We start from the raw sequence: 27,311 nt of genomic DNA, 5'->3' as shown, positions 1-27,311 counted from the left end.
TTTCTCTCCAAACAATGAAATTGAGTGATTATTGGAGCTAACATTCTGCCTAACATCTCCTTTTGTATTCCACAGAAGAAAGAAATTCATATGGGTTTGGAACAACATTAGTAAACAACAGAGGAATTTATTTTTATGTACAGTACCAAAACATAACAAAGATTTTGAAAAATACTTATTTAAATTAGTTATAAATCTTTGGAACAGACAGAGTGTGATTCAATACAGTCAGGCAATAAAGCCCGGCAGTGGGGAAAGTTAGGAATTGGTAAACAGATCAAAAGGAATGACAGGAAGGAAGAGAAATGAAGGGTGAAGAAAATTCCTTCTGGGGCTGTGTAATCTTTTTAGTGTGCCTCTAACACCACTTCAAACCCCTTCCGAAACATTGTGAACTATAGTGCTTTGCTAGAAGGCTTATGAGAGCTAATGTGATTGCAGCACAGTGATATCTAGCATTACTTTGTATGTTGGGAGAGATCAAGAGAGAACAATAGAGGCTGAGGTTGCAGAATTTATGGGTGCTAATATAATCAGAAGTATTGTTATCTAGTTGTAGGACATTTTCTGGAAGCCTAAGAGGAATCAAATAAAGCAAAGGCACTCACCTACTATTATATAGACAGATGTGCGAGGTGCAAAGGGAAAACCGGAAGGCACATTAAACCAAAAATGAAAATTCAGTCACCATTTACTCACCCCTCATGTTGTACAAACCAATGTGATTTTCTTCTGTAGATTTGGAACGACATAAGGGTGATGACAGATTTGTAATTTGAGTAAACTATCACTTTATTCTTTATACCAATGGCCTATTCTCGTTCTTACAATTCCCCAGTTAAAAATACACAAAACGTGCACAGCCTGCTCAATTCATCCACTTATCACACTTAGTTTGAGTGACAGGGGCTGTGTCTACTGGGACGACATGTCTTGATCGCCTTCAATGCTCGTCTCTGTGGCAATGCAAGAGGGTGCAACCCAGCGTGACACCCTCACCAGTTTTTAATGCCATGGCGAACTAGGCACAGATAAGGCACTCAATAGAGAGATATCTCCAGTCTCACCTTCAGTGCAACCACCAAACCTCTATGTGAAAAAACATGGATGCTTTGACAGATGGACAGTATTTGCTGGCATGGGAAACGGTTCCTGACTTTCTGGGTCTCAAAGGATAATTAACATGAAATATACGTTTACATATACAGTACCGCAATAAAAGAGGATGGAATACATTATGCTATATATTTTATTCTCGCTTGCAGCATTGAATATTACCGTTATGTTTTGGTATAAAAAGCTTGCCACCCTTTTGCTAAAAGTATACTTACAGTAAATATTTAAAATTTCTGTCATCATTTAATCACTCTGATGTTGTTCCAAACCTGTATGACTTTGTTTCTTTTGTGGAACACAAAAGGAGATGTTAGGCAGAATGTTAGGGATTGAAAGCCTTAAGCCACATTCACACTGCTAGCGACATTGTGTGAGAAAGCGACAACATCCCATTCATTTTCAATGAGAGCATAGCGATTTCCTGTGACTAAAGCTGCCGCAGCTATTGGTGACAGAAATCGCCATGGAGAATGACAAGACAAAGTTGAGAATTTCAAATTTATGCAAATGAGCGAAATTCACGAGCGACTACTGATGAGAGTCACGACATCTGTCTCCTTGCAGACTGGAGACGAGTAAAAGAAAGATGAAGGAAAAGTTTTAGCATTGTGAGGGATTATTACTGTTCTTAATCATTTGTCTGTAAACACATGCATGGTCTGCATTCTGAGTGAGTTTGATTCATTCAAGATAGATTGATCATCTTGTTAATGATTTATATTGATAGATTGATCACCGGGGTAACTACATGTGTATATATATCATTACATTAATTATGAATGCTCCACTAAGTTTGACAAACAAAAGTGCCCAAATATCATTTTATTATTAAAACCAGTTAACCCATTTTTATACTGGACATTAACATGTATCACGTTAACATTTATTCTAAAGATGCATTTATTATGTTAATGTATAATTTATTATTCTGATGAGGGGGAATATTTCAAATAAACCAAATTTTATAGGTAAATTAATTTAATATTTGTAATAGTGTTTTCTAAATGTAAAGTTAAAGTTGTTTAAATACTATTTACTTTTCTTTTATTACAAAATGCATGAAGAAATCTCTAAGAAAGGCAAAAATCTCCACTTGCCCTTCATTCATTGTAAAAAAAAAAAGAGTGGATTAACATTTATTTGATAGCTAAAGTCTGCCTTGATCAAAGTTTTTGTTTAGGGACTGAAGAGACTATTAAAAATAATTGTATTTTAACAAATCTATTGGCTTTATTTTTTATCAAAGACAATAAGATTATTGGTCCTTTGAGTCCCTCATGTCCAAGTGTTTTCTTTCTGCAGTCGATTTTTGGTCTAAAACGTCTCGAAATATTCAGTCTTTAAACATTACTGCTATTAACTGGCATATATACCAGCATTCTCCACCCAAAGCTATGAATTTTAAAACAACCATTCATGGAAAACAAAAACATTTATAAATAACAAATGAGTGGCCACCGTATTCAACTCGAGAAGATAAACGATAAAATAAATCAAATATAAAAATGCTTGATTAAAGGTAAAATGGGTAAAAGGGAAGAAAAGGGGCCAAAGTTGCTCGACTCACTGAATTGTTACACAAATAATGTTAAAATAACAACTAAAGAAAGAGTGAGGAAGTGTGAAAGAAAGAAAGAAGCCACAGGGACAGGAAGAGACCGGACTCTGCACGTGCAGGCATGGGTGTACATTAGCTGTTTTACTGAATTGTTTTTGGCAGCCAAAAACTAAGTTTGCTTATAACAGGAATATCTAACAGCAGGGACATTGCATATTCTCTGGCATATGAAGAGAACGGAAATGCTGGCATAGTCCTCAGTGTGCTACCTGAAACCATGGATGCAGGATGATTGAGTGTGTACACATACACACAGCAGCGGAATGGAGATTCACTTGAGGGTAACATTCTCTGCTAATTGCTTTGGCACAGTTGCACTTTGCATTGTAATGGTGTGACAGATTTGAGAGAAAACACATCTGAAAGCAGTCATCTTAGATTACAATTTACTGGGTGTAGAATAAGAAACTCAAGCATTTAATTGGCATACAAACAAAGGAAAAAGCGAAAAGGGAAATAAGTACTGACTGCTGCCAGCTAAAACGGCAACTAATTGAAATAGTCCTTAAAAATACTGTGCATACCAGGAGCTGGTACCAAAATATTTAAAAGACATAACTACTGATTATTGTTATAAATTCCCTGTTGATAAACTTATACCCCCGCTAAAAAGCCACAATAGCTGCCTGGCAGCTCACACGCATCAAGTTTTGAATTGTTTGAATACAATACAAGCCGCTTAAAACTGGGTGTATGAATAACTGAATCTTTTGAATATACATAGAACTTAACAAAACTTAAACAAATTATGTATCATAGACTGAAAATTTTATATTTCTTTATTGTTTCCATAACAAGCACATAAACTGGCATGAAAGATGATGTTGGTAAGCCTCCCGAAGAGGATCTGTAAATTTTATTTTACCGAATGTATGTGTGAACCTGGTTCTTAAAACAATGTGCTGTGGTTTTTATAGCTTTAAAACTGAATAACAAGATTTAAGATTCTCACTTATGTATAGACCTTATTCACACTAGCACCATCTTTGATTTTTAATGGGAATGACAATGAGGCTGTAGACTTAAAGTCTCTTCAATGGGCTTTACTGCAGTTTAAAAGTGTTTCTGGATTGTTCCAAGGACAAAACATTGATAAAAAAATCTGTATACAAAGAACTCCAGACAACATTGCGAGTTGTGGAAAATCAAATGTTATCAAGGATCTTTATACAGCTTTACACCGTTCGTGCCATTGAATAAAGTGTAAGTCTATCCCTCACAGCCTCGTAAACATTAACATTAAAAATGATGGTGCTAGAGTGAATAAGGTCTATATATGTAATTTGCTTAACTTTTTCTTTTACATTCAATTTGTTTATAATATAGGACATGCTAAATCTGTAAAAAGGGAAATTCAAATAATCTGCTCGTCAGTGTATGTGTAAACAGATCCATTTTGTCTTTCACTAATTTAAATGGCCGTGAAAATTTGCAAAAAAGTAAGAGTTCTGTAGAAGTGAGTCAGCATATAACTGTGAGGTGTTGTGTGTACATGAGCTCCCTGAACGCAGTGTGGTCTAGGACTGATGGATAAATCAGGTGACAGTCTGGCGGCTGAACAGCTCGATGGTGACTGCGCTCAGGAACACTGGGATGCTCTTCTGATGGAAGAGATGCAGATCCACCAGCCCGGTTAGAGTGCGAGAAAAATCCGTCTCCAACAGCTGCATGCTGCCACTGCCCACTGGACCAGTAGACTGGAGAGAGAAAGAGAGAGGTGTCTGTTTTAAGATTTATCATCTGAATGCAAGAACAGACTAACATGGTAGCAAACAAACAAACAAATTAACAGTCACAAAAAAGTTAAACTAACCAGCTAGCTAGCCAAAATACATGAATGAATGACCAAATCAGACTCTGATTTGTTTAGATTTTAGGATTGTTGTCAATTTTATTAGGAAGTGTTTTTTCCCTTTAAAGATGCAATGTGTATGTAATGACATACACAATGGGCAGTATAATCTCTAGCTGTGTCCAAATTCACTAATAGTCTCTTCCTCTAAATAGTAGGGGTGTAACGGCTCTCGGTAAAAAAAAAAAAGAACCACCATACGGTTCACCGCTCTCGGTTCGGTTAGCATTTGCACCGATGTCCACCTCAAGTTTAAAGATGCATCTGGAGCACAAAGTTTGGCAAAGAAGCACAGCATCAACTGTTACAACCTCCCCTAATGCACCTGAATGACTCTGTAAATGGATTTGGTCCTAAATGTAGGCTATATGCTTATCTTCATGCAATTCCTTATGAACTAAAAACTTTTAAGAATATCGATTTAATTTTTTTTGCTTATCGCCCAACCCTATCACATGGATATTTAAATAAAAAATGTATAAAAAAAAATAAATACATATTGTGACACAGTTGAAGTCAGAAGGTTGGAAGCCATTAAAATTTATATTTTAACCACTCCACAGATTTAATATTAGCAAACTAGTTTTGGCAAGTCGTTTGGACATCTACTTTGTGCATTACACAAGTAATTTTTCCGACAATTGTTTACAGACCAAATGTTTCACTTGAATTGACTATAACACAATTCAGTGAGTCAGCAGTTTACATAAACTAAGTTAACCATGCCTTTAAACAGCTTGGAAAATTCCAGAAAATTATGTCAAGACTTTAGACAATTGTGAAGATGCTGGAGGAGACAGGTAGACAAGTATCTATATCCACAGTAAACCGAGTCCTATATTGACGTAAACTAAAAGGCTGCTTAGCAAGGAAGAAGCCACTGCTCCAAAACCGCCATAAAAAAGCCAGACTACAGTTTGCAAGTGCGCATGGTGACAAAGATCTTACTTTTTGGAGATACTGTATGTCCTCTGTTCTGATGACAAATAAATAAAGTGTGGGGAAGTGTGATTGAACTGTCTGGCCATAATGAGCATAGTTATGTTTGGAGGTAAACGAGTGAGGCTTGCAAGCCGAAGAACACCATCCCAACCGTGAAGCATCATGTTGTGGGGGTGCTTTGCAGCAGGAGGGCTGGTGCACTTCACAAAATAGATGGCATCATGAGGAAGGAAATGTATGTGGATATATTGAAGCAACATCAAGACTTCAGCCAAGAAGTTAAAAGCTCAGTTGCAATTGGGACTTCCAAAGGGACAATGGCATTCCTCCAAAGTTTGGCAAAATGGCTTAAGGACAACAAAGTCAAGATATTGGAGTGGCCATCACAAAGCCCTGACATCAATCCGATAGACATTTTGTGGGCAGAACTGAAAAAGCATGTCCGAGCAAGGAGGCCTTACAAACCTGACTCGGTCAGGAGGAATGGGCCAAAATTCCAGCAACTTATTGTGAGAGGCTTATGGAAGGCTACCCAAAATGTTTGACCCAAGTTAAACAATGTGAAGGCAATGATAGATACCAAATACTAACTAAGTGTATGTAAACTTCTGACCCACTGAGAATGTGATGAAAGAAATAAAAGCTGAAATAAATAATTCTCTCTATTATAATTCTGACATTTCACTTTCTTAAAGTAAAGTAGTGATCCTAACTAACCTAAGTAATAAGAAGCCATCCATGGTCTTACCTGTGGTTATGGACTTATGGTTCTACAAGTGTAGAACAATAGTAAACTTTCATATAGGCAAGTATAATTTAGAACGAAAAGATAAAAAAGTCCATGAATTATTAAATTGACAGATTTTCCTCCTGAAAATTCTTGTTCTCTCTCATTCTTGTTGAAATAACTTCCAAATAATTGCATGCAGTTACAGTGCCCAGTTACCTTTATCAAGGTTTGCGAGGTGAGAAATTTTATTTAGTGAAAATGTTGAGTGGCTAGAGATATTTTTTGTCTCCTCTTCCATCCAGCTGTCACTGAAATGGCACTCCGGCATGTTGATGGAAGCAGGATATGCAGGTATAATAATTTAATTGAATAATTTAAACGTAATAATAATTTTAGATAGTTTATAACTGTCAACAACCTAAGCACAAATCAAGCACATTTCAAACCTTGAGAACCTGTGAAAAATCAAGCATTTTCCAAACTTTCAAGACTTCTGTAACTAACTAGCAAACTAAGCCACCAACTAACTGTAAAATACTAGCTAACCAAAAAGCAAACTTATGGTCACTGTCTAATTGTATCAAAGAAGCTAACTAACACGTAAACTAACCATCAGTAACTGTAACAAACAAGCTAACAAAAAAGCTAACTAACTAGCAAACTAGCTGTAACAACAAGCTGACTAACTAGCAAACTAACAAAAAAGCTGACTAGCAAACTAACAGTCACTAACTAACTTTAAAAAACAAGCTAACTAACTGTGAAAAAAAGCTAAATGTGACAAACTGTAACAAACAAGCAGGCTAACTGTGACAAACAATCTAACTAATGGTAAACCATAACTAGCAAACTAAGTCACCAACAAAATGTGACAAACAAGCTAACTAAGTAAGTGACAAACAAGCTTCCTTTAACAAACAAGCCAACTAACTAACCAACCAACCATCTTACCCACTCTCTCACACACTGTACGTTATGTTAGCCTCCAATATTTGACACGGTTCATACAATACAATGTTCTATTTCCCAGTGTACATACACCATTCAAAAACTTCAGATGCACATTCAAGAGAGCAGCAGCGAACCTTTGATTAATTACTTAGAGTAGAACCAACAGGGAGCAAACACAAAATGAGGGCATAAATACACAAAGATGCTTTCCATGTCAAATCTTTCTCTAAAATACTTTTTTTTCTTTGACATTTTTCCAAAACACACTTTTTTTTTTTTTTTACTCTGACCTCCATAAAGATAAGTTAGAATCAAATATATTTTAAATTTTGAGGGGTTGAGAATGGAGTGCTCTAGTAAAGACTTTTCTCTTTTTTGCAGGATTTATGAAGCCCAGTAATGGCACTGCTCTCTTATATTAGTGAAGAGCCCCCTCGACACCAGACTTTCTAATACCTTTCCCAGCTAACAAAGCACATTTGAAAATGGCTCTCCTTTGTCTCCAACTTGGTTTTGTTTTTCATTTTCCCAGATCACATTTTAATAAAAGGTCAGCCCATATTTTTTTTTATAGCTTTTTAAAGAGGGAGTTATTCAGATTGTGACCTTATCAATGCGTGTTTGTATTGCCACCACCATAAAATGGTGTTATGAACAGTATTTGACCTTTTGGCTAACAACAAGTTTTTGTTGATGTTAAAACCTTCTTTCAAAGTCAACATGAGAGCAGAGAGAGGACGACTGTGACTCACAGAGATAGAAAGATAGAAAAGCTATTATAAAATGAGAAGCCATGAAGAAAAATGATTGACTTAGTGTAGTTTGGGGCCAACAGACAATTGTAGATTGGCCCAAAAAGACCATTGCTCCTAAAGTGAAAATACTGCACTTTCCATATACTGTAAGTATCATTTCTCTTCCGTTTGTTTTTGGCTTCATCCCTCCATTCTCCACGGACCTCCAATTATTTTGCCGCTCCCACAACTGTCAAGCTAGAGCAATCAAACTCTGCATGTAACTTCATGTAATGCCAACTCCCACTGAGCTTTCTTTACAAAGAGTCAATGCCATCCATATTATTTCTCGCTTTTCCTTGTCTTATAAACTTCCTTTAATTTCCTTTCTCTTTATCGCTCATGAAGTTTAATGAAGTGAAATAACCCAAAACATTTATCTCCACTCGTCATTCTCATCCAACTATTACACACCAATATCCACTGATTTCGTTTCTTCAATAGTTTTTGAACTAGAGCCACAAAATTTGCAGCCTCAGGCTTAAATAAATGATATATGGTTGCACTTTGCTTGCTCCTTTCCCCAAAATAGCCTTTTAGTCTTTAGTTTCTGCAACAAAAAATTCTATAAAATCAATATTAAACTAAATCACTTAGGAAAATACATAAATTAACTATTTAAATAATAAAAATAATAAACTATACATCAGCACTGCATTTTATTAATCTTATTATCTCACACTGGACTGACAAATAATATTGTCTTTTTTTCAAGGTTTTCTGTCATTTTGGGGAACTTAACATGCGTGAAAACTTGCACACACAGTCATCGGCCATTAGGGTGGGCAATGTTGCCTTGGCAACACATTCATTTTTATTACTCTTTTCTTATATTTGGGTGTTTTTCAGGCACTTGGGATGTTTAAAATTTCATGAAATTTCATGAAATCATGACCAATTTCCTAATGGTAGTCTGCCATTAGGACTGGGCAAAATTTACACATGGGCGAGTAGGGAAGATTCTGTAGCACCCAATTTAAAATGGGCATGTAACAGGGTCTCTGTAGCACCCCCATTTTCACCTACAGTCACTAAATTTGATTCATATATTGTTCTCATCAAGCCAGACAAATTTCAAATTTACAGTCATTAGCCCTTCCAACAGGAAGTCGGCCATTTTGGATTTTCTGAAAATTGCAGTCTCTGAACTTTTAAATATTCCTAGTGGATTCATGAGACTATCACCACATTTAGACAATATTATGCCTAAATTGAAAACAAGACTTAATAAATTATTCCATTTTGCTTGTCAAGTACTCATATCTTGTTTTAAGAGTATTTAGATATTTTTACTGGAAAGCAAGACAAAATTACTAATTAATAAAATTATGTTTTGCATTGTGTAAATGTGAATGCATGTATATATGGAGTACCGTCTGTAACGATTCAGCCTCCAGGAGCTTCCAGGGACTTGCATTATAACAGCCTATATATCTCTGACAAATCCAGAGAGAACAGTGCAAGCCAAGATCACAAAAAATGCACCGCCATGAAAACAGAGCCAGTTGGTTTCACAAGGACAATAAATAATTTACATCCTTGCCCAAGTTGTTAATCAGTGCAAGTGCTGTGAAACTTGTACTTGTAGCTATGGGACTGTTGATCGACAATACCAAAAATGCCACATTGCACAATGCATTTCTTTGGATAATTAGAAAGCTTCGAAATCTATAGTCTCACAGTGAAATATTTTTTGTTTGAGTTTTCAGTCTAAATTGAATGATTCTCAAAACAGATGACTCATATGAACAGGATCTACTAATGCATTAATCAAAAAGAATGAACAAAATGTTCAAAAGAGTCTTAAATTAAATGCTAAATCAGTCAAAGCATAAATTGATTTAACATCTGACTCATTTAGTAATTGGATGTGTCTGATAAAGATATACGTTCAAAGGTTTTGTTGAAATTCGAATGTATTTTTATTAAGATGATAACATGTTATGGGGAGGTTTGCGGCAGCTCCCCTGCTGCAAAAACAGAATTTTGTACAAAACACTGCATTGAAGTAATGAAACAAAGAGTTTAACAAGTCAAGAAAGTATGTGCACACAAACAAATCAATAATCCAGGTGTGAGAGCACCCTGCCGAGCTTAAAGAGAGGAAACGGGAAGCAGTTATTGCGTCAAGTATGAGGCGGAGGTGTGTAAAGGGCAGTAATTGGCTGTTAAATAAATTTCATCTACTGATTAGGCAGATGTATAATTAGCCAACTGCTTCTTGCTAATGGTAAATTGTGCTTTACCACATCCATGACGTGATCTAACAGAGACTCACACTGCAATACAGATAAGCACCTATAAATTAAATACATTTTTAAAACACACTTATATTAGAACACAAAACAATATTGAATAGACACACAAAAGTCCCTGAAAGTATTTGGCCATACTTAATTTATTTTTAATTAGATCACTTACTAATCTATTGTAGGTGCCACACTAAAACAGATTTTTTTTTTTATAAAAGGAGGGACTAGTTGAAACAAAATTTTGTGGTAATCAACATTATGCCACAAGAGCTTAACTTACATTGAACCTGGAAAAATCCTTTAAGTCTGGAGGGAGGAATTAAACAAATAAGAGGCTTGTTGATGCAAGTCGAAAAGGAAAGTCATAATAATAAGAATAATAATACACAATAAGACCAGGAATGTGTAGTAAGGAAGTGGGGTCAATTTTGATTTAATGTTGACACTGACTTGGGCACATCGGCAAGACTCTCTGCTAAACATTATTAAACCGATATACACTGCCATTCAAAAGTTTTGGTCACTTGACTGAAATGATTCTTATGATCTTAAAAACCTTTTGATTTGAAGGCCTAGTTTTGGAGACCAAAATATAATTGTGCCAACATATTAATTTATTTAATAAAAATAAAAAATAAAAATCTATTTAAAAAAATTTTTTTTTTTTTTAATGGATGAATTCGACCGAATAATTAAGAAAAGCAGCTAATAATTGCCCAGTACTGAAGGGAACTCCTTCCAAACTGTTTGTAAAGCACCCCAGGGTGATACCTCAAAAAAGGTACCTTGGGAAAATGTCAAGAGTACATGTCTGAAAATTCTATGCAAAGGGTGGCTACTTTGAATATGCCAAAATATTACAGAGTTTTGATTGATTTAAAATTCCTATAGTTCCATTTCTGTTCTTCCATAGTTTTGATGACTTCATTATCCTTAAATGTGAAAAATAATAATAATAAATAATGAGTAAGTGACCCTAAACTTTTGACTGGTAGTGTACATGATATTCAGTACCCTGTAAAGCTCCTGAAGTGCAATGAATACGTATATTATAAATGCAACTATTACTGATTTCTGAACTGATATTAACAACTTATCATTTGAATTTGGTCATTCAATATTCTTGTTCGAGGAACATGCCTGCAGTATCTAGAGGGAGTTCTCTGTGATCTCCTGACAGAGCAAGCATCAGCCGAGGGACTACATTCTCTCCAACTGGAGGAGAGATGCAATTGAATAATCAGAAATAAGCAAATGTAAAACAAAAAGACAACAATTTAAATGCAGATTTCGACATTTTGCCTATGAACAAAAAAAAAAATTAAATAAAAAATATAACTGGATGAGTGGCAGAGTAAATATCAAGACCACTATCATGGGTTTACTCTGACTGCGCAAAATCCAAGAGAGAAGTGCATATACACAAGTACATTTGAATTTTTTTGTATTTTTTTTTTATATGCAATCTATCTATCTATCCATCCATGCATAATAATTACTTTATTAAGGACAGTTATTAGGGCCTGGACTACAGCATAAACAACATATTCTGTGAACACTACATCTTTGATTATATATCCTTTGATGTTCAAGAGAAAGTGCCAGCTTTTTCGTCTCCATTTATTTATGTTTTCTGCTATATGCTTAGAGCTTAAAAGGATGCATGACTGGATACCAGTCAGTTATGGCAAACACTACAATTCTTTCCAACTGCTGCCATCTAACAAACAGCCCAACAACAACAAACACATGGAAAAGAACATCTGCATATTAGACAGTAAGAAAGACATAAACTGATGTTTTCCTCACAACTTAATCTAAAAGAATCGGAGACGAACTGAATGCAACTAAACTAATGTAACAAGAACATGAAATAGCAGACTAAACTGGAAAGGCCACTGAAGTACAGTGAACTCATTGTCAAGTTCAGTTTGAGATGTTGTTTGCTTTGTGACATGGTGCATTATCATGTTGGAAGTAGCCATTAGAAGATGGGTAAATTGTGGCCATGAAGGGATGCACATGGTTAACAGCAATAGTTAAATAGATTGATTGGTATTAACAGGCCTAAATTGTCCAAAGAAAACATTCCCCACACCATTACACTACCGCTACCAGCCTGTTGACACAAGGCAGGTTGGGTCCATGGATTCATGCTGTTGGCTGCAAATTCTGACCCTACCATCTTTTTGCCAGAAATCGAGATTCATCAGACCAGGCTACGTTTTTCCAATCTTCAACTGTCCAGTTTTGGTGAGCGTGTGCCCAAAGAAGTGGAACCCGACTTGGTCCTCTGCTGTTGTAGCCCATCCACTTCATTTTGTGATACTATTCTGCTCACTACAATTGTACAGAGTGGTTATCTGAGTTACTGAAGCCTTTGTCAACTCGAACCAGTCTCGCTATTCTTCGCTGACGTCTCTCATCAAAGCGCTTCCGTCCACAGAACTGCCGTTCACTGGATGTTTTTTGAGCAAACTCTACAGACTGTTGTGTGTGAAAATCCCAGGAGATCAGCAGTTACAGAAATACACAAACCAGCCCGTCTGGCACCAACAACCATGCCATAGTTGAAATCACTGCGATCAAATTTTTTCCCCATTCTGATGGTTGATGTGAACATTAACTGAAGCTCCTGACCTGTATTTGCATGACTGTCTGCATTGCAATGCTTTACACGATGACTGATTAGATAATCTCATGAATAAATAGGTGTACAGGTGTTCCTAATAAATTGCTCAGTGAGAGAATTTGTAAAATATTATTATTTTCCACCTTCATTCTGACTCTGTCAAAAGCGCTCCGTTTTGGGGCTGCTTCTTTATGACTTGAAAGTATATGCCCACTGTCATGATTAACTCTCTGCTCTTGACTGACCTTCTCTCTTCTTGCTATCTCACTGCTACTGGTGGACTACAAAAGTGATAAGGTAAACTAGGCATGTATGTCTTATTGTGGAGGTGGTCAGATGCAAATGTCTACCACAGTGTGACATCAAATTGTGGAGGAAGTAGAGAACAAGTCGTTTTGGCAGCTTGGTTTCAACAAATGCTTATTTGTCAAAAGATCAAGGAAAATTTGATTCATGTAATGACCCCTTTAAGGTGATCTTCAGGGTGATACAAGGGTGATTTATTTTGTGACACCTGCTGACTGTACATTATCTCTTATATAATGCATTTCTCATAAATGCTTTTCTTATAACAAGCACAGTACATGTGATGCAAATTTCATCATAAGCACAATGCACATGGATTGTCTGTGTGCAGAATATTTTGTCTAGACACGTCGACGGTCCGCATCTTTGCGTGACAACGGCGCAATGCACCTGCCGTTGACTGCGCAATGCGGTCGTATCGCGTATGTGTCGATGGGTCAACACAAACAAAAGACTACAATTTGAAAGGTTGAGTGCTTAACCACACACAAGACATAATGGAATGCATAAAAACTATGTTTACCCTAGCATTTAGACTTCTAGAGAATTATGTTTGTATGACGTTCTATAGCCTGTGTCCCTGTGACCTCAGTCTGCCAAATTAAAATTCATCACTACAAAAAGCTTGCTGTCATTACAAAACCTCTTTCCCCATGATACTCTACCACACACAAACAACTTCTGCTGCAATGACAGTCTAACACGATATATGACATAAGCTTTATGAATGGAGGTAGATCTAGAAGGAATAAAAGTGAGAGCCTGTTTGGAAAAGCATGTCACCCGGAATAACACTCAAATCTCAGGATAGTCTTTCCGTTAGACAGCTGTGATGGACAGAGATGATGTCGTCTTGTTTCGGCATTCTGTCTTTAGTTTTCTCTGCAGTCTCTAGTGATCAAATCAAAGCTCCATCCAGTCAATGCCTTGCATGTTTACCCAAAAACACAAGAACACGCCTCCATGAGGATTACTCTGATGAGTTGCGCTGAGATATTACAGGCTGATTCTATCAAATTATTATTAAAGGCCAGTATCTCATTTGAATATATATTTTTTCCCCCATCCAAACAGAATAAATGATTATGAGAAGTTAATTTAAGCATTGGGCCATTGGGTCAAATACTACTTCAGATATAAAATATTTCATATGTTTGAAATCAAGTGGTAAGTGAGACATTAAATAACTAGAGTAAGCTTACCCATACAAAATCATCTCCACGTTGATAAGCTGTTACAGTGCTGTAGAAAAGTATTTGCCCCCCATCTTGATTTCTTCTATTTTTGTATATTTTTCATACAAATTAGATCTTCAAACGATATATAAAATAAAACAAAGTATCCAGAGTAAACACAAAATACAGTTTTCAAATATATATATTTATATTGAAGCAAAAAAAGTTAACATATATCACCATGTGAAAAACTGACTGCCCCCTTAAACTTAACAGCTGGTTGTGCTACCTTTAGCAGCAACAACTGCAGCCAAATGCTTCCGATAACTGGGGATCAGTCTTTCACAACGCTGTGGTAAAATCTTGGCCCACTCTTCTTTGCAGAACTGCTTTAGTTCAGTCACATTTTTCTGAGGGTTTGAGCATGAAATGCCAATTTAAGGTCCTGCCACAGGACCTTAAATTTAATTTAAGTTAGCTTCTTTTGAGCCATTCAGAGGTGGACTTGCACCTATGCTTTGGATCATTGTCTTGCTGCATAATTCAGTTGCGCTTGAGCTTTAACTCACGGACTGATGACCGAACGTTCTCCTTTAGGATTTTCTGGTAGAGAGCAGAATTCATGTTTCCCTCAAATATTGCTAGTCACCATGGACCTGAAGCAGCAAAGCATCCCCACACCATCATGCTATCACCACCATGATTGACCGTAGGTATGAAGGTTTGAGGATTATCAAGGTGTGTTCTGGCAAAAATCAGATGAGCCTTAATGTTCTTCAGGGTTAGCAGTGGTTTTCGCCTCGCCACACTTCCATGGATCGCATTTTTTGGCAGTGTCTTTCTGATAGTGGACTCATGAACAGTTACCTTTATTGATGTGAGAGAGGCCTGCAGTTCCTTGGATGTTGTCTTCGGCTTTTTTGTGACTTCCCGGATGAGTCGTTGCTGTGCTCTTGGAAGAATTTTGGAAGGTCAGCCACTTCTGGGAAGGTTCACTACTGTGCCAAGTATTCTCCATTTAGAGATAATGGCTCTCACTGTGGTTCTTTGGAGCACCAGAGCCTTTGAAATAGTTTGTAACCCTTCCCAGACTGATGTATTTCAATCAACTTTTTCCTCATCATTTCTGGTATTTCTTTCGACCTTGGCATAGTGTGCTACTGGGTGAGACCTTTTAGACAACTTAGAAAAAGTTCTATTTAGGTGTTGATTTGATTGAACAGGGCTGGCAGTAATCAGGCTTGTGTGTGTTCCAGCTGAACCCCATTGTGAATGAAGTTTCATAGATTTAGGTATTTAGTAACTAAGGGGGCAAATACTTTTTCCACACAAGCCCAGTTGGTATTGGATCACTTCTTTGCTTCAATAAATAACATTATCATTTAAAAACTGTATTTTGTGTTTACTTCGATTGCCTGTTTTATGTTAGATTTTGTTTGAATTTTTGAAAAAACGTGTATGAGATACACAAAAAGAAGAAATCAGGATGGGGATAATAATTTTACCAGAGCACTGTATGTTTGCTAAAGTGTTTTCAGTGGTTGTTAGCAGATTAAGTGTTCAGGGAGATTGCTACGGTGTTGCTAAGGTGTTCTGGGTTGTTGTTTACTGGCCCAAGTCAAAAGAACCCACCAAGTTTCCATGATGTTCTGGTCCAAAGACTGGTGTTTTATCATTTAAATGTAGAACATTGCAAGTCCAATCCCTTACATAAAAAAACAGCTCTCCTCAACAAGCAACATAATTTCAGGTACCATACAAGTACAAAGCAAAAATGGTGTAGGGCAATTTATGTATGAGCAATAATAATGCAATGTTTGCTTTGTAAGCACCAGTTATAATCACTGCTGCGCTAGAAGTAGTCCAAGACTCCATAGTGGATCCATGAAAAATTATTCTAGTGTTCAAGCTGTGAATGCAAATGTTATTGGTCAAGACACGATAGGAGACTTTTCTCTCCTTGTCTGATAAAGGGGTATCAAGAGTATGATGAAATGGTTTAATGGAGTTTGGTTTCCTCTGATATCTCCAATGTTGACTAACTTGAGAATAAGAAATGCAGAGGAACAGTTCTTTAAAACAAGTTTCTTACAAATGTGAAATTATGACATGTTTGCATCAATTTTAATGGTGTTTTATATATTGACAATTAAATATTAAACCAACCAAGGACTTTACCCAAAGAAAGAGATTCTAAAAGAGTCCTTCAACATTGGCAGTCAAGCAAGGATAATGATTTGATTGTAAATTTGATTGTTTACACAGGATTCTTAAACCTAAGTTTCAAAATGCATAACTTTCATAAGTTTTGTTCTCACATAGAACAAAGAGATGATTTGCTATGCATGATATTTGATAAGGCTGCATACATTTCAACATGATATCTCAAGGACACATTCATTTAACACTATATATAAAAAAATATTTAAAAAAGTAATCTACGATGTGTTCTACTCCAAATTCCAATCTATGATTTATCCCTCTGGGTAAAGTTGCACCAGCTTAAAAGGAATAGTTCACACAAAAATTGATATTCTCTCATTATTCATTTACCCTGATGTCTTTCTTCAGCAGAAAACAAATGAAGATTTTTAGGAGATAGAACTCTCATGTCCTTATAGTACATGTACACTGGTGCCAGCACTTTGTCAGTCCAAAAGTCATATTGAGGTAACAATAAAGTAATCCACACAACTCCAGTCAATCAATTAATGAATTCTCAAGCAAATCAATAGGTTTGTGTAAGAAACAAGTCGATAATTAAAACGTTTTTAACTTTAAATCAGTGCTTTCATCCAGGGCCCAGATGCAGCTTGAAATGGCCAAACACACATGACATTCATTCTTCTGTTGTTAATAAGTGCAGCTTCCGAATTACGGCGTGAGCTTGCACACATGCTTGCGTCATGCCTTGCATCAGCTGCTGGCAGGAAGCACTTTTTAAAAGTTAATAGCATTTTAATTATAGATTAATATTTTTTTTACACAAACATGCTGATTTGCTTCAGAAGACAATCATTGATCGACTGGAGCCGTGTGGATTACTTTATTGCTGCCTAAATGTGACTTTTGGACAGTCAAAGTGCTGGCACCTGTATTATAAAGACCTGACAGAGCTTTATCTTCTTCAAAAAATCTTAATTTGTGTTCTGCTGAACAAAGACAGCCATACACATCTGGGATGGCATCAGGGTAAGTGAATAAAGAGTGAATTTTCATTTTGGGGTGAACTATTCCTTTAAGTTGGAATGTTAAGTTCAAATTGAAGGGCTTAATAATAAGTCTGTGCTTTAAAAAGTTGCACGACCAGTTCTTAAGGCAAGACTTATGGCCCAGGTATACTCCATTTTTGAGCGTTCCGGATTGGTTCGCGCCTGGTTGACCGCGTTGCCTTTGTTGGGAGTATACTCTTCTGGATGTGAGCAAATACGAATGCTTTGACGCATGCTCACTACAACATCTTTGGGATACTCTTTTAGTATAGTCAATGGCCGGAGCATACACTGACGATGTGCACAGATGACAGCGACTGCAAGTCGAGAAAATCTGGTCAGCATGTGGTCAGAGATGAAACACAGACTGGATTATTAGGAAATTTAAATCACGCATACTGTGCGCGGAGCAAGCTGCAACATGGATGTGCGAAGTATACTTTGGCCTTTAGCTAGTAGGGCGTAAGATCACCGTAATGTGTAGTCACTTAATAGGACACTTGGATACAATAATCCAATAAGCAGCCTTGTTGAAAAGCCATGCATTACATTGTTCTCTCTTTATGGTTGATGTTCAAACCTTTTTGTATCTAAATACCATGCATAAAAAAATAAGTAAATATTTAAAAAAAAAAAAAATTATATATATATATATATATATATATATATATATATATATATATATATATATATATATATATATATATATATATATATATATATATATATACACACACACACACTCACCTAAAGGATTATTAGGAACACCTGTTCAATTTCTCATTAATGCAATTATCTAATCAACCAATCACATGGCAGTTGCTTCAATGCATTTAGGGGTGTGGTCCTGGTCAAGACAATCTCCTGTACTCCAAACAGAATGTCAGAATGGGAAAGAAAGGTGATTTAAGCAATTTTGAGCGTGGCATGGTTGTTGGTGCCAGACGGGCCGGTCTGAGTATTTCACAATCTGCTCAGTTACTGGGACTGTCATGCACAACCATTTCTAGGGTTTACAAAGAATGGTGTGAAAAGGGAAAAACATCCAGTATGCGGCAGTCCTGTGGGCGAAAACATCCAGTATGCGGCAGTCCTGTGATGCTCGGAGGTCAGAGGAGAATGGGCCGACTGATTCAAGCTGATAGAAGAGCAACTTTGCCTGAAATAACCACTCGTTACAACCGAGGTATGCAGCAAAGCATTTGTGAAGCCACAACACCCACAACCTTGAGGCGGATGGGCTACAACAGCAGAAGACCCCACCGTACCACTCATCTCCACTACAAATAGGAAAAAGAGGCTACAATTTGCAAGAGCTCACCAAAATTGGACAGTTGAAGACTGGAAAAATGTTGCCTGGTCTGATGAGTCTCGATTTCTGTTGAGACATTCAGATGGTAGAGTCAGAATTTGGCGTAAACAGAATGAGAACATGGATCCATCATGCCTTGTTACCACTGTGCAGGCTGGTGGTGGAATGGTGTGGGGGATGTTTTCTTAGCACACTTTAGGCCCCTTAGTGCCAATTGGGCATCGTTTAAATGCCACGGCCTACCTGAGCATTGTTTCTGACCATGTCCATCCCTTTATGGCCACCATGTACCCATCCTCTGATGGCTACTTCCAGCAGGATAATGCACCATGTCACAAAGCTCGAATCATTTCAAATTGGTTTCTTGAACATAACACTGAGTTGTACTAAAATGGCCCCCACAGTCACCAGATCTCAACCCAATAGAGCATCTTTGGGATGTGGTGGAACAGGAGCTTCGTGCCCTGGATGTGCATCCCACAAATCTCCATCAACTGCAAGATGCTATCCTATCAATATGGGCCAACATTTCTAAAGAATGCTTTCAGCACCTTGTTGAATCAATGCCACGTAGAATTAAGGCAGTTCTGAAGGCGAAAGTTCGTCAACCACAGTATTAGTATGGTGTTCCTAATAATCCTTTAGGTGAGTGTATATACATATACATATATATTTAGGAACTGCCTCTAAAATTAATAAAGGGCAATACATTTAAACTAGTACAACAAACAGATTGGAAAATCTGACATTATTCATTATATACACTCACTTAGCACGTTATTAGGAACACTATGGTCCTAATGAATTGCCCGACGTGGTCTTCTGCTGTTGTAGCCCATCCGCCTTAAGTTTTAATGTGTTGTCCATTCTGAGATGCTATTTAGATGCTGCTCACTACAATTGTACAGAGTGGTTTACTGAGTTACCATAGCCTTTCTTTCAGCTTGAACCAGTCCGGTCATTCTCCGTTGACCTCATTCATCAACAAGGCGTTTCCGTCCGAACTGCCGCTCACTGGAAGTTTTTTGTTTTTGGCACCAGTCTGAGTAAACTCTAGAGACTGTTGTGCATGAAAATCCCATGAGATCATCAATTACAGAAATAATCAGACCAGCCAATATGGCACCAACAATCATGCCACTGTCGAAATCACAGAGAATACATTTTCCCCATTCTGATGGTTTATATGAAGATTAACTGAAGCTCCTGACCTGTATCTGTATGATTCTATGCACTGCAGCAAAATGATTGTGTAATTAGATAATCACATAAATAAGGTGTACAGGTGTTCCTAATAAAGTGCTCAGTGTGTGTGTTTTTTTTATATTCTATATATTTTGTTTCTCTTGAAACTTGGCATGTCAGTGACATACCGGGTGACACACACATGTAAATGCACGGTTTAAATTGGTTTCAAATGCCAAAGAGCCGCAAAGTAGTTTGTTTTTTTTACATCGTTTTTCTCTCGTAAATGTAAATAAATGTAAATCTCAACATAATATATGTCTAAATGATTGAAGTCTTTCATGCAAAACATGAGATATTGATGTAATTTAATCAATTTTTTTTTTATTCCAACCGTTACTCCTGGTAGGAGGCTTTAATTAATATTTTGTTTTAATATAGCGTTAAGTTTCAAGTTTAATGGTGCAACGCTAAAACATTTAGTAATACACAAATTGTGCCCAGTTACTAAGTTGTAACCTGCGTTTGGCTGGTGCAACCGGATCCTGAAATCTTCCTTTGATGAAACAGTCCATGTTATTGCTGCATTCATGACATCAAAAATACACCAACATAGAATGAGAGACATAGTTCAGTCAGCTAATTGATGTAAAAATGGAATTGGAATTTAATGATCAAATAATTCAAAGAATGACTTGAATGTTTTACTTTGAGCATATCAACTGTACAATTGAACTTTGGGCGCTTGATATGATTTTATATTACTACTTTTTATGAACTTACCGTGTACTCCATTACAAGAAGTTCTTTCCTACTCTATACACTCACCTGTAAACATATTCTTGATTTCTCTGTCATTAATAGCTCATCAGTGAGTTTAATCAGTGAGTCCATCAGAGGGTGTAATCATCCCCTGATTGGACGAGGGGAAACGCCAGAACACTGATCAAAACACGCATAGAGACACCTGCCGTTTCAAATGACGATAATCAAAGCAGGCTTACTGTTACCATGGAGATTATCAAAGACTGAATCTTCGTCATCCTAACCTTTGAGATTTAAGCGAGACATGGCACCGACAAAGGTTAGCGCAGGACACATTAAACTGTCAGTGTATGTACGGTACAGGGATGACATTTGTGAAGCCATTATAAAGGCTTTACATAATGAATATAGGTTAATTTTGAGACACAGCAATCTGGCATGATCTTTTAGTAAATTCTACTCTTATTTGAATAGAGCATCAATGCTGATCATTACAAATAACCTAGTTTATTAGAATGTGGAGAGGATAACACATATATAAAAAGCATTTATTCTCACTCCTATTGTGTTCAACAGAAGAAAGTCAAACAGGATTGAAACAAGATGAGGGTGACAGAATTTGCATTTTTAGGTGAATTATCCCTATAATATTTTCACCCCATAGCCCTAGTACTGTACATTTCCTTCTCTGATGTGAACTCGAGGCAGCCACTGCTTTCAGGGATTTAAAAAGTGGGCTTACAATGCCCTGTCCCAATAACGCAAAAGCACATATTTCCTCAATGAATAGTGTTAGAGCCACCATGCTCTTTTGTTAAACCCTGCAACGAAACAAAGAATGTTTTGTAAAAGCTGCACAATGACAACTGTGCTCACTCTGAGCTGGGAATGGACTGTCTACTAAAATTATAAGCAGGCTACACAGAATTGAACACTTTCAGCTCCATTCAAATTCTGTTTTCATCTCACTGAATAGAGACAGACAGTGTGGCTTAAATATTGCAAAAGCAGATAAAATGAAATGTGGACGTTTTCTAGCCATGAAGGTGAATTCTGTAGCGGCGCTAAAATGTGAAATAAATATAATTTAAGGTAATATCTGAAAACAGGCAGAAGACATGCATTCTATATTACTGACCAAATTTTCAAACATCATAGCATGGAGACATTAATTACAACAAAGATGAGAGGACGCAAGTAATGCAGTTTCCCTTTGATTGTACAGCTCATGTTACTGCGATGTTCTTTATAAATAAAGCAGTATAGAATGAGACCTGCAGTTCAGTTATAAGTAAGAGTTTAAAGCTTCCCACTCCAGAAAAGCTGGTTGCTATGTGACGAGGAGGAGGGCAGGCCGAGCCATGAGGACACATGGCCTGCCCTGAATCGGGCTAATCACCCAGGAGGGGGATAAAGACGAGCCGGGGGCGCCAGTTCGAGAGACCTATGCGGACGCGCTGCATGCATGTTCATCTTATATTTTATGTTGTTTTAAATTAATTTATACGATTAAACTTTCCGTTGACTGTTTAGCCGGTTCCTGCCCTCCTCCTTGCCCATCCTTATGCAACAATTTTCAAATAGATTATGCAGAATAATGCAGACGGGTGCTTCAACGGAAGCATTTACTAGAGATTAAAAACCTCAGCGCTCACGGTATGTCGGTCATTAACGGTTTATAAGTTATCATTTAAAAACTATTCATTTATGGAGAAACTGTAAATTTACTTCCGTAACCAGACTGTTGCGCTCTATAGAATATACTTCTACTTAAACAAAAATGATAATCCTCTTATCATTTACTCACCCTTAAGCCACCTAATACTCTGATTTACGATTTTCTTCTGCAGAACAGACAAGATATTTTGATGGGTCCAAAACTTTCAAGATATAAAAGGTAACCCATACCACTTTTGAAGCAGTACGATCAGTTTTGTGGGGAAAAACACAAAATTTTTCTCTATAAATCTTGACATCTACAGTCTCCATTAATCCAATGCAGCCAGACTTTTGACTCTCAGCATAATGTCTGGTCCACAATGCAAGTTTATTCTGGCAAAGATCCACCTCCTTAGACAAGATGGGGCGTCTGACCAACATATTGTATAAAGCAACCAACCACAGTTTGAATTTAACTGAGACCAAAGCAAAATGTATTCTAAATAAATAAATTCTACTCATGAGTATCTCCTTTACTTGCTACCAATAGTTTAACACAAACTTTGGCAAATCCAGCAACTAGTTCTTCATTGGAAGCCCTCATTGTAGAATTAACTTGTAAACAAAATTTGTTTAAAGTAAAAACTGACTCCTTGAAATGGTGTAGAAGCCTGCCAATCACACTGGAACAGGCTCTTGCCATTTGTGCAAGAGCCATTTAAGCAACATGCATCAGATGGTCTGTGTGCATCAGATGGCATGCTGTCTGACACCGAGACCAATTTCTCATCTACATAAACGACAAACTTCAAATTAGAAGTGACCTTTTGCAGTGTCTGAAAAATGTGCACAATAAACTTGTTGAACTACAGAGAAAGTTTGAGCTACAGAACATTTTTAAAAAACAGAACTGGAGTGAAAGACAAAGTATTGCAGAAGTAGAGAGACAGCTTTGTGTTTTCTACTTTAATTATTTCTCATTTAATTGTGACCATTGATTGAGTATTTTCTCTGCCTGGTTCCCTGTTGAGATGAGCTCAGCAGGGAAAGAGGCTGATTGGTTTCGCATCTGAGAGGCTTCTGATTACTAGTGGAGCTGAAGACATAGCTGCGGGCAGCAATCATGGCGACCAACCTGGCCTGACAATAACTGAAACCGAGTTAAGAGACGATAAAAGAGAATGGCAACATAACTAGAAAACACTGCTGGTGAAGTGGATGATTCCATACGTGTTTCAGATAAGTGTTTGGGATAAAATAGATTCGAATTTTTGTTTTGTTTGTATTTCCATTTTATTTTCAATTTGTCTTTAATATCTAGTTCAGTTTTCACTTTATTGCTGTTAACTTTAGTTTTTAAGTTTAGTTTTGACTGCTACACTGAGGTTGACTTGGCATGCAAGTAGTTGACACATGGGATTTAGAAGCTATGTGAAGGAGCATGGAGTTTCACCAAATGTTTTTTACTTGAATACAAGGCTGTTTTTTTTTTCCTCAGATGATTCACATCTCACATATTAATGAGTTCATACTATGATCATGAATGATTTAATCTCTGGAAAAGAACAAATTTGCATTTTCATTGAGGACGAAAGTAAAGAATGTCTCAATCTATTATTCAAAGTGTTCATGATACTATCTATTTTGAAAAGTGCACCAGTCCCTCCTGCAGCAAACTACCCCCACAATATGATGCTGCCACTCCCATGCTTCACGGATGGGATAGTGTTCTTCAGCTTCCAAGCCTCACTCTTTCACCTCCATACATAACAATAGTCAATTATGGCCAAACAGTTCCATTTTTGTTTCATCAGACCAGAGGAAATACCTGAAAAAGTAAGATCTTTGTCCCCTTGTGCACTTGTAAACTGCAGTATGGCTTTTTTATATGGTGGTTTTGGAGCAGTGGTGTCTTCCTTAGGTTATGTTGATATAGGACTCGTTTTACTATGGATAAAGATACTTGTGTACTTGTTTATTCCAGCATCTTCACAAGGTCCTTTGCTGTTGTTCTGGGATTGATTTGCACTTTTCACACCACACTACGTTCATCTCTAGGAGACCGTGTGTGTCTTCCTTGGTCCCCTTTAGTTTATGCTTGCTTACTATTGTTTGTACAGATGAACGTGGTAGCTTTCAGGCATATGGAAATTGTTCTCAAGGATGAACGAGACTTGTGGAGGTCCACAAATGTATTTTCTGAGGTCTCGGCTGATTTGTTTTGATTTTCCCATGATGTCAAGCAAAGAGGCACGGAGTTTGACGGTAGGCCTTAAAATAAATCCACAGGTACACCTCCAATTCAGTACACCTCCTATAAGAAGCTAACTGCCTAAAGGCTTGACATCCTTTTCTGGAATTTTCCAAGCTGCTTGAAAAGGTACAGTTAACGTCAATTAAATGTGAAACAATCTGTCTGTAAACAATTGTTGGACAAATTACTTGTGTCATGCACAAAGTAGATGTCCAAACGACTAGCCAAAACTATAGTTTACTCATATAAAATCTATGGAGTGGTTAAAAAATGAGTTTTAATGACTTCAACCTAAGTGTATGTAAATTTATGACTTGAACTGTATTTTCCGATAACTGATAATATCACTAAGGTGGGATGATTTCAGATTAAAAGGCTGCTAGTTGAAAAAAGTCCATATATCGAATTATTTATATGATCTATATTTCGAATAATGTTTGTGCAAAATGCACATTATAATTTCTCAAAAAAAAAAAAAAAGTTATTTAATACAAAATACATTCTCAAAATATAAATGAGTTCCTCACATAACTTTCTCTGAAAGAAAAACAAATAGTCCTTCAAAAATAGTGGGCAACATTTAGGCTGATCTGGTGCAGAACAAGCAATAAAACTGAACCTGTCCTGAAAAAGTATGTGAAAGTCTATATTTTAACTATTTGTTTGTCATCATTATTAGTCACATTTTATTTATTTTTTTAAATGTACAAATTCTACATTCTATAATTTAATATTATATCATGAAATTGTGTATGTATAATAATGATGAGTTATCAATGTTTTAAATAATGTGTACAATTTACAAGTAAAAACATTGAGTTTACATTAAGCGCTAAAAAGGTTACTGTCACTTTAAAAGTTCAAAGTGCATCTCAGTTTTCCAGTTATTAAAGAGAGAATTCATGTTTTTTGGCGCATATGAGCTATTTCTGATTACATTTTATATTTATTTTAACTTTCTTATCTGACTGTAAAAAACAGGATATTAAAGATAAATTATGCGATTATACGATGGAGTGTGGTGAATTCATCTTTGATGGACACACATTACATGGAAGAAATGGTCCATTTTAATCTCAAGCACTTTTCAACAAAACAAGGCCATTTCCAGCTATTCGTGTGCTTAAATTTCTAAGCTAAATTCAAGCACTTCAAAGACCTTGTGTGATCCCTGTAAACAGCATAGAAAAAGCGTGGTAGGGTGCCGCCAAAACAGTGCCATCCTGCATCTCATAATAGCAATCTGAGTTACCGTAGACTTTGTCATTCTGCCAGTCTGGCAATTCTCTGTGGACCTCTCTCATCAACAAGGCATTTCCATCCACAGAACTGGCACCATTCTGTGTAAATTCTAAAGACTGTTGTTCGTGAAATTCCCAGGAGATCAGCAGTTACAGAAATACTCAAACTACTCAGATATGGGTCAGGAGCTTTAGCTAATGTTCATCAATAACATCAACCATCAGAATGGGGAAAAATGTGATCTCAGTGATTAGGACCATGGCATGATTGTTGGTGTCAGACGGGCTGGTTTGAGTATTTCTTTAACTGCTGATCTCCTGGGATTTTCATGCAAAATAGTCTCCAGAATTTACTTTTGCCAAAAAAAAAAAAAATGCTGCGAATGGAAATGCCTTGTTGATGTGAGAGGTCAACAGAGAATGGCCAGAAAGGTTTGACCTGACAAAGCCTATGGTAACTCAGGTAACCATTCTGAACAATTGTGATGAGAATAACAACATCTAAGAATGCTATTTTGAGATGCGGGTTTGTGCAGTTTTGGCAGCACGAGGAGGACCTACACAATATAAGGCAGGTGATCAGGGTACATCAACCATAGGAAAAAAGAAACTTGACAATATCTGATCCATAAGCTGTTGTTTCAGATTAATTGCCAAAAACAAGAAATCAGTTGAACTTAGATGACCCAAAATCATCCAGGCATACATGTATATGCATTGGCATCCCATAATGGTAAATAGTTAAGCAAGTGTAAATTTACAGAGAACGATAATTCCAACTACAGTTTCTTCCCTGCCCAGTATGCCCTATTAAGAACGCAATCTAATTTTAAAAGCAATATGTCTATGATGAGTGAGGTTAAGAGGATACTCCATAAGCCATCATTACAAATCAGCTTTGCAGTCAGTCGCTCACGATTAGAATTAACAGCTGTACTGAAGTTTGCCTCTGATTCACTTACGGTCGTCGGTCATTGCCAGGCCTGATAAACCAAAGGATTTCTTAGAAAACAATGAGAGGCTAACAATGTTTGACAATATGAAGCGAATGCATAATTATATTTCAAAAATCTTACGGCAAGAATCGATTGTGTATCGTTTTATAATAATAAAACAAACATGGGATCAGACTTTTTCTTCCCCAAATCGCCTTCAAAATAATAGGACCTGGTCGCTGATTGATCAATACTGCATCCATGCTAAAATACACAATATAGCATCTGTTCACCTAGTTTCTGTGAATACACTGATGAGCCAAAACATTATGACCAAAACAGAGCCAACCCGCCAATGCATGGACTCTATAAGACCCCTG

General features: G+C 36.8%; 1 protein-coding gene across 3 annotated transcripts in view; it reads right to left on the bottom strand.

Annotated features, from left to right (window-relative positions):
- Window positions 1-3,130: 3,130 nt before the first annotated feature.
- mad1l1 (mitotic arrest deficient 1 like 1) overlaps window positions 3,131-27,311 on the bottom strand; it is a 94,892-nt gene continuing 70,711 nt past the window's right edge. For all 3 annotated transcript variants that reach the window (XM_052127041.1, XM_052127042.1, XM_052127043.1), the window contains one exon: window positions 3,131-4,431. In XM_052127041.1, the coding sequence (XP_051983001.1) occupies window positions 4,270-4,431 (162 nt within the window). In that variant the 3' untranslated portion in view covers window positions 3,131-4,269. The remainder of the gene's footprint in view (window positions 4,432-27,311) is intronic.

The sequence above is a fragment of the Xyrauchen texanus genome, chromosome 5, assembly GCF_025860055.1.
Source record: "Xyrauchen texanus isolate HMW12.3.18 chromosome 5, RBS_HiC_50CHRs, whole genome shotgun sequence".
In the NCBI taxonomy this organism is placed as follows: Eukaryota; Metazoa; Chordata; class Actinopteri; order Cypriniformes; family Catostomidae; genus Xyrauchen; species Xyrauchen texanus.
This window is presented reverse-complemented; position numbering and strand designations above follow the sequence as displayed.